The 12,777-nt window shown below is 34.8% G+C and overlaps 1 protein-coding gene across 3 annotated transcripts in view; it reads right to left on the reverse strand.

Annotated features, from left to right (window-relative positions):
• Positions 1–12,432, reverse strand: part of ak1 (adenylate kinase 1) — a 20,622-nt gene extending 8,190 nt beyond the window's left edge. Inside the window, exons 1-2 of one of the 3 annotated variants that reach the window (XM_081365269.1) lie at positions 12,340–12,432; positions 2,131–2,163 (exon numbers count right to left, since the gene is read on the reverse strand). In XM_081365269.1, coding sequence (XP_081221395.1) covers positions 2,131–2,137 — 7 coding nt within the window. In that variant the 5' untranslated portion in view covers positions 2,138–2,163; positions 12,340–12,432. Of the gene's footprint in view, positions 1–2,130; positions 2,167–7,226; positions 7,664–12,339 lie in introns of those variants that run through there. The other 2 variants (XM_081365270.1, XM_081365271.1) reach the window with 2 other exon arrangements.
• Positions 12,433–12,777: the final 345 nt, after the last annotated feature.

Genomic DNA, 12,777 nt, shown 5'->3' on the forward strand with positions numbered 1-12,777 from the left:
CACTTTCCTTCAGTTAAATCTGATTCTGAATGCTTGAGGTCGCCATGGCAACGGTTGCCAACATCTCACCTTGGCAACGGTGAAGAGCTTCATATACAACAGGTTTGATCTTGAACTCTACATGTAAACATGATGAGCTTTGGCTGCAACCATTACTATAAATTCCTGTTTTTTCTTTGAAATCTGCATTCTGTATATTTATTTATACTGTATATTGTAATCATATAAATAAAAATATGTGCAATGTGTAACTTATCCTAATTTGTTTAATTAGATTAAATAAGATTAAATCTGTCCATTAATATCAAACCAAAAATTATTCAGACACCAGATATAATTTTTGATATATTTTTACTAGTGTGATCAGGACACTATAGTGCATTTCTGTAAGTGAGGAGAGCAGAATAAAGTAAACTTTGACATATTATACCCAAATATTCTTCAGTGACAATGATTCGGACACTTTGAGCTGATCATGTTTTGCTGAAGTGTGTTTTGTCTTTAATTGCTAATGCTCTTTTTACACACAGACTGAGAACAATGAAGCATTGCTTGGTGATTGGTTGAGCTAAACTGGTATTATCTAATTGTGTAGTTAAATTTAACAGCTGACAGATATTCAACATAATTCATGTGTGAGACAGTCTAACAGAAGGACGGACAAAACCAGTCAAATATCAACTGAGTTCTGCTCATATTTTAGTACCATTTTCTAAACTATAGCGAATAAACTGATAATGTGAGGAATGTTGAAGGTGTCTGAATACATTGTGGTTTGACTGTATATTCACGAGGTACCCAGATTGTATTTCCTCAACACCAAATAACAATGACTTCAACACAATCTATAATTTCTAAAACATTCAATTTATTCACTGACATTAAAAAATAAATAAACAATTATTTGACTTAAAGTACAGTTTAGCGGTAGCCTATGTGCTTCATTTGGTCTGTAAACAAAAACTTCTCGATTAACATCATGTTCTCTTCAATAAGGGTGTCAAATCTATCCAAAATCATCTTTACTCTAACTTCTATATTAATTATAAGTAATTATTCAATAAAGAGATCGCTGTTAGTCAGTCAGCCAGTAAAAACGAAATGACCGTTAATATTTAAATTAAGCGCGGGATTCTGTGGAAGACGAGAGAAAGCGCGTCCAGTAAGTAGATATTTTAATATTTAAGTTAATATTTTTAGTTATAAAGTTGGATTTATCTGATGATCATTACAACGCGTTTTAATTTACCTCATTTCAACATAAATGCTGTATTAAAATAATTTCAGGGCTCTGTATTGGTCATAACACAAAAACATCTGCAACGTTTTAATTGGAAAGTCATTTTTCATGGTTATTATAATAACCTAAAAATAACCATTAGGGAACGTTCTATATAAGTTATTTTTTTAGGCTATTAAAAATAACCACCCTGCAACGTTCTGGGAAACTTAGTTTATAAGAACGTAACTATAACGTTATTATTTGGTTCTCAAATAAATAAATAAATAAATAAATATATAGGCTAAATAAAAATACCAAATGGGAACGAAATCCTATATAGTTAGGGGAACGTTCTGGGTTTGCTGGGCATGAGTTCACTCAAAAATAGGTTATTTGTATGCTATTTTTTTTTCTATTTCACAATTGAGTAGTTGTATATGTATTTTTCCTCGTTACTGTCTCAATTATTACCACTGTATATAATATAGAGAGCCTACTGTAATAGCCTCTTGCAATACAACGAATGTCCACATGAGGTCGCCAGAGGCCATAACATCTTGATGAAGAATGATGAGACGTTTATTTGTGTGGTCATATACGGACCGCCATCTGTTTATTCGTTACAGCATCTATTTATCAGTTAGCGTTAGCGATATTTCTGATACATTTATAACATTAATTCGCACAGTGTTCAAGCAGGACAGCCCCTACTCATGTGTAAGTGTGTGTAAAGGTCAGATTCTCCATCTGTCGGTTTGGCTCTGCCTGGAGGATTGTGATTCCTCGCACGTCTGCTTTTAACAATCTCTCCATCTCTCTTCCATTTGAGTGACTGACTCCATAAAACAATCGTCAATGTACGTCTAATAAATCCATAAAATATTGTAGATTAAAGAAATTCTGCTCACCTGCCATGGTTGTCTGTTATGTGAGAGATTATCCTGCAATAAAAGACACAAAAATTAGTCAAAATAAAGACGGGAGTTCTTGTATTGTTGATTTGAAGTCCTGTCGCTCATTCTCTAATGAACCTCCACCAGTCCGTTCAAAATCATGCCGGATGTGAGCAGTAATAGCGAAACTAAAACCGAAATTAATCACAGCTGTTTGGTGCTGCTGTGCCTTTAAGACTGCAGTCTGCACGCGTTAGGCGGAAGAAGAATAATTGTTTTGGTTGTGCTTCGGCTCTGGAGGATGAATGCAGTTCGACGGTGTACACGAGCAAATGGACAGAAAAATAAAATTTGTTTTGTTTTTATAACCCATGATTCTTCGGAGGTTTTGAATGATCCGTGGTGAATTCTCCTGACTGCAGATTTTCAGCTTCATTCTACCCACTGCTGGATCTATATATATCACGTGACCCGCGGAGACGCACGTTATGCAATTTCCCGCGAAATCAGTCCCGACAGCTCTAAAATATACTTAAAGGTCCCGTTCTATGCCCCTTTTCACAAGATGTAAAATAAGTCTCTGATGTCCCCAGAGTGTGTATGTGAAGTTTGAGCTCAAAATACCCAACAGATCATTTTTTACAGCATGTTTAAATTGACATTTTTTGGGGCTCAGAAAAACGAGCCGTTTCAGTGTTTCCCCTTTAAATGCAAATGAGGTGCTGCTGGACGACACAGGGGGCGGAGCTTCATGAGCTCGCGCTCAGTCTGTCAGGAAAAATTCATCTCACGGAATGATGATAATATCAGAAACTCTCAGTAACGGCGTTCATTTCGAGTCGGACAATAATGCCTACAGAGTCAGATTGCTGTATAGAGATGAAACAGGTATGGTTTAGTAGTTTAATTACGGTTATTATAACGTATTTGTCATCTGCTTGTAGGCTATGTATCCATTATTTATTAATAGCCTACAAGTCTGCTGTCTGAATGATGATCAAACATGTACTGATGAGTTTAATAAAGTTTATTGTACATCACACAAAAGATGAAGCGTCAGTTTTACTTCAGAAAATCACCGTAAGAGCTGAGTAAACACAGTAGGCTAAGTTATAAGAAGTGCGCAAGTAGCCAGTAGAGTTGAGGGAGCATTCCTGTGGGCGGAGGTTAGTCAAGAAACGGTTCTGGTGATGTCACTAAAGAAGGAAGTAGAGGGGTGTAGTCCAATCGAGCCGTTTTTTGTAGTCAACTTCTGTTAAATAAAATATCTCGCTTGGCATTGAACTTTGAGCTTTATAATTTTACAGATATTATTTATGCTCTAACAGCAACATTACACACTAACTAAAGTTTGAAACATGGAATCGCATGCAACGGGACCTTTAATTATTATAGATTTATGAGTGTATTTAAAATAAAGTGAAGACATGATTTGCAAGAGGGATTTTTTTTTCCATCAATGGCATTTTGTTATTTGTATCTAAATATCATTTTGTAACTTCAGCTGCTTCACACAGACAGATTATAGGCAGGAACAGCACAAGCTTTCACACTTTTTACCACATTTTTACCACACGTTTCAGTGCTTCTGCTGATCAGTGCAAATGTGTTGATCTGGAAGTTTTGAGTCATGAAAGTCACAGTGTGTTTCTGTAGTACAGCGGGGCTTAAAGAACACCTTAATAAAAATGTGCTATACTCCTCCCATAGTGTATGATTGCAGAAAAACGATATGTTTTTATCTAACATTGATCGAGCAACTGATTTTCTGTGAAAATAAATCATAAAAGTGGTTTATTTTGTTTAAAAATTGTATAAATGTATGAGGTGGCGAGGTCTGGGGTAAAAGACACACCGATACAAATAGCTAAAATAATATGTTTTCTATAGACGAATCCGGCGAAACTACCGGAAGTAAGCGGGCGCCATTACTGAGCTGTTGCTGGGTAGCGTTCCTATGGTAGCGTTGCGCCATTGCCTCCTATTGGTTTGGTTGCGTCCACTGGAATAAACAGCCCGCGATTTACGACTGTCACTAACGTTACATCTACAACTTTACTATTCTTCCTCTACAGAGTTATTTGAACAGTATAAGTGTTGTTAATGGTCTGTGAAAATCGGACAGGTCCTTTAAGAACTATGTATTTATTATCTGGTAGAGTGTGCGTGTTATTTTACCAACCCATACGGAGCTCAGATAATTTTTTTGACCCTCTATCAGTGACCTGTAGTTGGCAGGCGAAGGAGAAAATACTCTTGAATACATTTAAAACAACCGAAGGGGCACGTTGGGGCAGTAGTAACATTACTGTATTTGCTTGACTGTGACTCTCACTCTGAGAACCAACAAGGCTAGCAGTTAGCTGTACCTTACCCTTTCCTTTTGAAATGTGAAAATGAGATAAATAATGGTCACAAATGAAAAATATGAATTCGTTTATTTGATATCGTTAATTTATTTATTGTTGCCAAATGGACAGATCTTTTAATAGTTTCCTCGTTAGCTTGCCTAGCTAGCATAGTTATTGCCAAGCTATTTTCATAAATAATCTGTAAGATCGTTTGTACCTTCATCTGTGACTGGAGGCCACTGTCTAACATCATCAACCCAACAAGTCATACTGCCTGGCTGTAGCTGTCATCGAGGGTGCGTTTGCGTTATCACGGAGGTTTGTTTACATACTAGTAACAGCTCAGTAATGGCGTCGCCACAAGATGGCAGCCTACACAGAACGCGCGTCGGATTCGTCTATAATGTCTAAGTTAATACTTGTTCAAAACAACCACTTTTGCAAAAGTTTGTTCTATTTTCTGTTTATTTTGACAAATGAAAGAATGAATTTTTGTTCAATAAATATACTGTCATTGAAATATGTTAATATAAAAATATATTTAAAAAATACAGAAACTAAATTATTTTAAAAAGTTGGCCTAAAGATTCTGAAAGCAGATCCCATAATAATTTAATATGGTTTTACAGTAGTAACAATAAAGGATATTTTATTGTATGATGATTAATATCATATTTTTATTTTTCATTATAAAAATGGTGAATATCTCTAAAGTGGACACCCAACTTAATATATGATATTTAGCATCTGAATCTAACCATGTCAACAAATGGAAATGCTTTCTTTGTATATGCTCAATGTGTTATTGTGCAGCACCTTGGTGCAACTCTGATGCTAAAAACCCTTGCGTTATGTTGCGGGTCAATTTGACCCGTTTAGATTTTCTAGTTGTCGGAAATACTGGTTAACCTATGTTTTTTTTCTTGATATTTTGTGACTTTTTCTCATTTATCATCATGAACGTGCATGTAAAGTTTCAACATGCTGGTGTTTTTTGACATATACAAACAAAATTACTGTTACTTTCGTGATGTTCGCGGGTCAAATTGACCCGCATATTTTAGCGCTCTAAGGCAACTGTACGGACCCAAAATAATTACATTTCTTGGTTATATTTTGTTATTTTATTTTTTTACTACTGTATGAAGCAAAAAAAAAAAAGTTTTTCCACACTTATTTCAATACAGAAAAATATTTTGTCAGCCACAGATGGTAAAAATTACCTATCATTTATTTTTTCAAGCTACCTGAAATAATATTAAACCTTTTTTTTAAATAAATTTTATCATCATGAACATGCATGCAAAGTTTCAATATGCTGGTGTGTTTTTTTTTTTACATATACAAACAAAATTACTATTATGTTTGTGATGTTCGCAGGTCAATTTGACCCCCTATTCAAAAGCAACTGTACAGACACAAAATAATAAAGTGTAAGTGTATCTAAAAGTGCTCTAACCCAAACCAAACACACTTGAAAAAGCTAAATCATGGTGTTCAGAATTAATTGCAAATTACAAATGAAAATCTTTGACAGACACAGATAGTAAAATAAGCTCTCATTTATATATTCAAGATATCTGAAATATCTTGAGACTTCGACATAGACAGCAGGAAAAATGTGCTCTGATTAATTGATTAATTGTTCAGTTATTATGTTCTAAGCAAAAAAAAAAAAAAAAGTAAAAAAAAATGTATATGCATGCAAATATATATAAATATAATGTACATTCAAATTTTGTCAAAACAAAACCGTTTTAAAAAATGGTTAAAAAACATTTTCATTAAATCATATCTTCAGATATATATTTTTTGGAATATTTGACAAATGTTGATATTAAAAGTTTACAGTTTGTACCTGAATCTTTGTTGCTTTTCATAGTGTGATTTTTGAGGAATTGTATTGAATCCAATTAGGGTCAATTTGACCCGAACCATACGGGGAGTGCACAGAATTCCAACATAAGACAAGGGTTAAATGTGCTCTAGAAATAAATGTTGACTTGATTTAAAAGATCATTCAAAAATAATGCTTTTATAACTTAACGGAAACACTAGCAATTGTTCTTAGAACTTATTTTCATTAGCAGGGTTAAAGGTGGACTGGGTAAAAGGTTTATTCTCCTCCTAACCACTAGATGGCACTTACACTGTTCAAGATGTGAAAACGTGGATATTTGCTGATAATCGACGTGATCGCACGAGGGTTTATTCTGTTCCAATTTGATCTAATATTTTATGTTTTCTGTGAACGTTTTGAGAGCATTATTTTAACTTTTAATGTCTTTGAATGAACATTTTTATTAACGTTACTGGAAGAAAGTTAGTTGAGAGAAGCTTGTCAGAAGGTTCCCTGATATCCGGTTCTGTGCCTTTAAATCAAACCCTGGATTAAGAGGCTCTATGAGAAGCTTATGAACAAACGTGACAAATGTGAGCTTTCACTTTTGAGGGTCACGCCTCAAACCCAGAACAGGAGCACACGCGCTCACAGATAATATGAGCGTTACTGTAAACAGCTGACTGGAGCTCAAAACTCTCAAACGCTCTATTCATGCTCATTTACTTATGCTCACAGTTGCTCGCTTGCAAGAGTGTGTTTATGCATATAATTCTACTTCATATCTCCAGCACAGCATGCAAATAGAGCTCACCCTGCAGATTAACTGATGCATGTTAGTACAGTAAACAGCTCTGATGGAGACTATAGTGACATTCCCACACCATAAGGAAGAAGGATATTAAAAGAGCGTGTCTTACTGTTCTGTGAGCTCGGCTGAAACACTCGGTCCCTGCGAGTCTGATGGCAAGTGTAAACTGATCTCTTTTTTCTTGGTCATGTGACCAGCAATACTCCTCATGCCAACGCTGTGCTCTCAGAGGCTGGGCTTTCTGCTCTGGGGTTTCAGTTTGAAAGAGCGGAAGAGATGAAGACCGCCTCGTGTTCGTGATCTCTGCTCACAGCTGGAGCTTCACTGTCTCGAAGGGTTTACACGCTGATCTTCATATGAGACGTTAGTCAAGTAAAGATGACTGAGAGTAATGTGCTCAGATCTAGTGTTAGCCCTGACCTTTAACCCCATAACTGTTTGATGCAACTCAAAATGTGTTTTTGGAAAAGATCATGATATTGTTTTATTATTATTAGTGTGATGATATGGCATGTCTTTGAGGACAAAAATATGTTTTAAGAACGTTTAAGCGGTTCCATTAAGTCATAAATACGTTATTCCGGAATGTATTCCATTTCATCATTAATGTTACTTTTGAATGTTTCTCTGACATTCCGAAACAAGTTGTTACATTTAAAAAACGTCCAACTGAAACTGTTTGATGTATAAATAATGTTTTTGTTTTTGAGAGCATTATTACAGATCAGATAACTTCTATTAATGAAGAACGTTTGTTGATTACATTAATTGAGAGAAACTTGCCAGAACGTTCCCTGTCAGCTGGGATACAAGGTTAAGAAACTGTTCAAGACTCAAAATTACTTAGTTACTAAGAGTAAAGTATATACAGTCAAACCTAAATTTATTCAGAAACCTCACATTATCAGCAGAACTCAGCTGATATGTGACTGGTTTTGTCCGTCCTTCTGTTAGACTGTCTCACACATGAATTATGTTGAATATCTGTCAGCTGTTAAATTTAACTACACAATTAGATAATACCAGTTTAGCTCAACCAATCACCAAGCAATGCTTCATTGTGTTCAGTCTGTGTGTGAAAAGAGCATTAGCAATTAAAGACAAAACACACTTCAGCAAAACATGATCAGCTCAAAGTGTCCCAATCATTGTCACTGGTAGTCACTGTATGAAGAATATTTGGGTATAATATGTCACAGTTTACTTTATTTTGCTCTCCTCACTCACATTATTGAACTATAGTGTCCTGATCACACTAGTAAAAATATCAAAAATGATCTCTGGTGTCTGAATAATGTTAGGTTTGACTGTAATTATGTTGTGGATGTCCCACAAGTCTGCTCATGTTTCCTTGCAAATACTGAAATATAAGGAAGTTGCTTTAAAAATCCAGTTTGCTTCCTTGGTTTTGTCAGCACTGTAATAACTATGGTATGCACTGAAACCAAGAGAGTTCCTTGTTATATTGTGTAAAGTCTTCCATATACCGGTGTGATGAGTTTCAGTATTTACACTCGTCTGTGTCTCTGATCCGGTTATACTCCAGACGTTCATGACTTCTGAAACGCATTCACGCTGTTGGTTGTTCAAGATACATATCTGTGTTTTGTTCAGTGCAGTATTATGTAATGTGTGCCGTGATCTTTTCTCCAGTTGCTTTGAGATGGTTTACGGCCCGGGTCACGGTAAATGTCATGACCCGAAGGCCTGAATCAGCACTGGACGCTTTAGGACTCGCGCTCGGGCCAGTTATGGAGATTTCTCACGGCATGTGAGACTGTTGTTCGGGCGTTTACCGGACACTAACTGGGCTGGAATGAATATGGCTTTATACATGCATGTTAAATTGCATACAATCCCTGGAAACGCTGCATTTGTGCCCCATTTGTGTCCCGATGACTTACAGCTTGTGTAATAAAATGCATACTCAACGGCCATTACTTGATAGATTTCACTGTTTAGTGTGTCGTGCAAAAGACATTTACAAATAAAGCATTAGTTTTAGTGTTAATGTTTGTTTTACATTGGAATGTCAGCCAATACGCCACATGTATCTGCTCCTTACAGCTTAAAGGACATACAAATACAAATAAATGAAAAATATTGCTGCTTTTGAGTCATTCTGGCTATACAAAGCTGAAACTTGAGATTTTAAAATGTATTATTAAAATAATAAATATATATTAATAGATATATTAACAGATATTAATATTAATGCATTTTATTTTTATGAAAACAGACATATAAACTCTAACACAGTACAATTGTAAATATATATATATATATATATATATATATATATATATATATATATATATATATATATATATACATACAATTGTTACATTGTTACAATTGTTTTGTATATTCAAATATACAAAACTGTTACTTTTAAAGGTGTTTTATTTATTTGTGTTATTAAATATTTTGTGTTTTATTAACCATTTTCTAAGACCCATTTGATCCACTGTCCAACTTAAAAGCAGAGCTAAAGATGCAGACGTCACTGCACCAAAAGTAGTGAAAGTTTAGAAAGGTTATGGACTTAGATTATGTAACATTTTGGAAATCACTTTAAGGTTTTGGTTACTAGAGAGCGTAACAGATTGGTGTCCGCGTCTGTGAGCCGGGGAGAACTGTAATAGTTGCTATATAAAGCTGGTGTACATGAGTCTCAGCAGCAGCTGCTCCATCAGTCGCTCACTCTCTCTGCATTACGGAGATCAGTCAAACACTGATGGGCTTTTGTAAATAATGTTTATTTTATTTTTTAATTTCATTGTCATTGGAGTGAAATTTTCCCATGATTGCTTTAAAAATAGAGCATTCCTTACAATTTTGATGCACAGGAAGTGACATCATATGCACCTTTTCTACAGAATATGAAATAATAACTGGTAATCTGTGTTCTCAGTTTTCATTCAAATTTGCCAAGTTAAAGATAAATGATTAAAGAAATTATTCTTGTTAATAGAAGTTAATGAATAACTACAAAGTAAAATTTATATAATATAATATAATATAGTATAATATAATATAATATAATATAATATAATATAATAGTTCATTTAAATATTGTAAATACAATTTCAAATAAATGTAATAATTTATATAAACCTTAATATATATATATATATATATATATATATATATGATCAAACAAATAATTCTTGTTAATAAAATAATAAATAACTACAAAATAACATTAATTCCTAAATAATATTATATAATAAGTTAATTTAAATATTGTAAAAAAAATAAATAAATGTAATAAAAATATATAAACATACAAACACACTCACACACACACACACATATATATATATACATATATATATATATATATATATATATATAAATATGTTTATATATTTTTATTACATTTATTTACCATTTTAATTACACATTAATTGCATATATATATATATATATATATATACATATATACATATATATTTTATTATATTACATATATATAATTTAATCTGTAGAAACATGAGAGTTGCAACAGAAGTGCAAAAACAGGGTTTCAAAAATGTCAGATGTCTTATGTTAGAAATGTAAAAATAACATTTAATGAAATAACATAGTGACATATAATATTTAGTTTATGAACAACATTTTCTGCTTTCAAACCAAGACCCTGTTCATGAAAAACTTAGGTTAAGTACATTGTAATTACTCAAATAAGTCCTGACTACTTACGGTTAGGTTAGTTACGGTTAGGGGTTAGTTTAGGGTTAGTTACTTGTAATTATGCATAATCTACTGTTATTACTATACGTGTCGTAACATGTAACTACGTCACCTTAAAATAAAGTGTTAGCAAGCAAATTTTTAGGGACAGCAGATTACATTTCACGTATGACCTCATAAATCAAAATTTAGAAGGAGTTGCATGTGTTTTAATGAGACTCTGCGTCATGTGACCCGCCTGTGGACATTAATACGGGAAACCTCGATACCGTCCTGTCATCTAGATTCATAACCAACAGACCGGCGCTAAAAAAAGATGTTCTTTGCAGCAGCTGTCGATCACACTCTTACACAGAAAGCTGACAAAAGGGGGTTTTATGCTGCAAAATCCTTTAAGAACAATTTTTCTTTAAGAACCGTTCTTAAAGTCCCCCTGTAGTCAATCGTTTTATCCCTTAAAACTCATCTTTGATCACCAAAATGACATATTTAAAAACAAATCCTTGAAAAAAAATGTTCATGCCTTAAAATATCTTGAATGTAACTCGACACCCTTGCCTCATTTAGTATACGCGGTTCTATGAATATGCAAATGAGCCCCGCCTCCACTCACTCACTCAGATCCACTGGTTCACTCTCATAATCAACAAACCATTTTTTTCTTCGTTTTTCCACTTTAAAGAACCTTCTGTGCGATAAAACAGATTCCATGGAAGTTCCCAGGTTCTTTATGGAACCATTAAAGCCAATAAAGAGGCAACAAGCACCAGAAGCCTTTAAATATTCCCAAACCCGACAGAAAAAAACAACTAATTAACAACTAAATATGTTGATTAATTTTACTTTAAAATTGTGTTTTGGGGTTTCTTCTGCCTTAAAAAGTAATGCCTTAAAATATCTTGAATGTAACTCGACACCCTTGCCTCATTTAGTATACGCGGTTCTATGAATATGCAAATGAGCCCCGCCTCCACTCACTCAGCTCAGAGATCCACTCGTTCATTCTCATAATCAACGTTAAAAACTTTAAATTAACCGTTTTTTCTTAGTTTTTCCACTTTAAAGAACCTGTTGTGCGATAAAACAGATTCCATGGGCGTTCCAAGGTTCATTAAAGCCAATAAAGAGGCAACAAGCACCAGAAGCCTTTAAATATTCCCAAACCCGACGGAAAAAAAACGCAGGATGTTGGCCATTTCCGCTGTTGCCATAGCGACAGTGTGTCGCGCCGTAGCTTTAAGAGAGCGGCTCTGTTTGTTTGTTTGTTACGTAAACGAGGTCGTGTTTACAATAGAGAAACCGGCCATTGATTCCATCAGTGTGTTTGTTCCTTAGCGGAAGTGGGATCGGGTTCTCATGATAAAGCATCATGAGTTCGTCCTGTTTGACATTGCAGCTGTACAAACACAGAACTGAGTCTGATTCTCATGCTACAGCAAGACCTTAAAGAGCTTAACTCACACACACACACACTCACACACATTAAAGCCAATCTCATTCACTCACTGCACTTCCTCTCCACTGACCTGTCTCTCTCTCTCTCTCTCTGTGTGTGTGTGTGTGTCCGGCTCCTGTCTGTGTGTGTGACCCGCTGCACGCCAGCCCTCCTTCGCTCAACACCGCTTTATATAGACGCACGGCATTCTGGGAAGACTGGGCTGATGGGAGGGACTGGAGGAATGCAGGGATGGATCAGGATCGGCTCCTTCTCTCTTCATGATGTTCATTTCAGGCTGATTTCCTCATGCATTTCTACAGTTTTGGTGGATTTCACACTTGAGTTGAGTTGAAAATATATAAAAATGTGATTTTTTTGTCTTGTCAGTGGGAGAACATTTCTGTCTATCATAAAAACACACCGGTCAAGCGCCTAATAATTCTGACCAGTTCACGAGGAGGTTTGTCCACCCTGTTACATGACATTTTAACAATGCAACAGGGTGGATGTTTTAAGCTCATAAAGC

The sequence above is a fragment of the Scardinius erythrophthalmus genome, assembly GCF_964197995.2.
Source record: "Scardinius erythrophthalmus genome assembly, chromosome: 5".
Lineage (NCBI taxonomy): Eukaryota > Metazoa > Chordata > Actinopteri > Cypriniformes > Leuciscidae > Scardinius > Scardinius erythrophthalmus.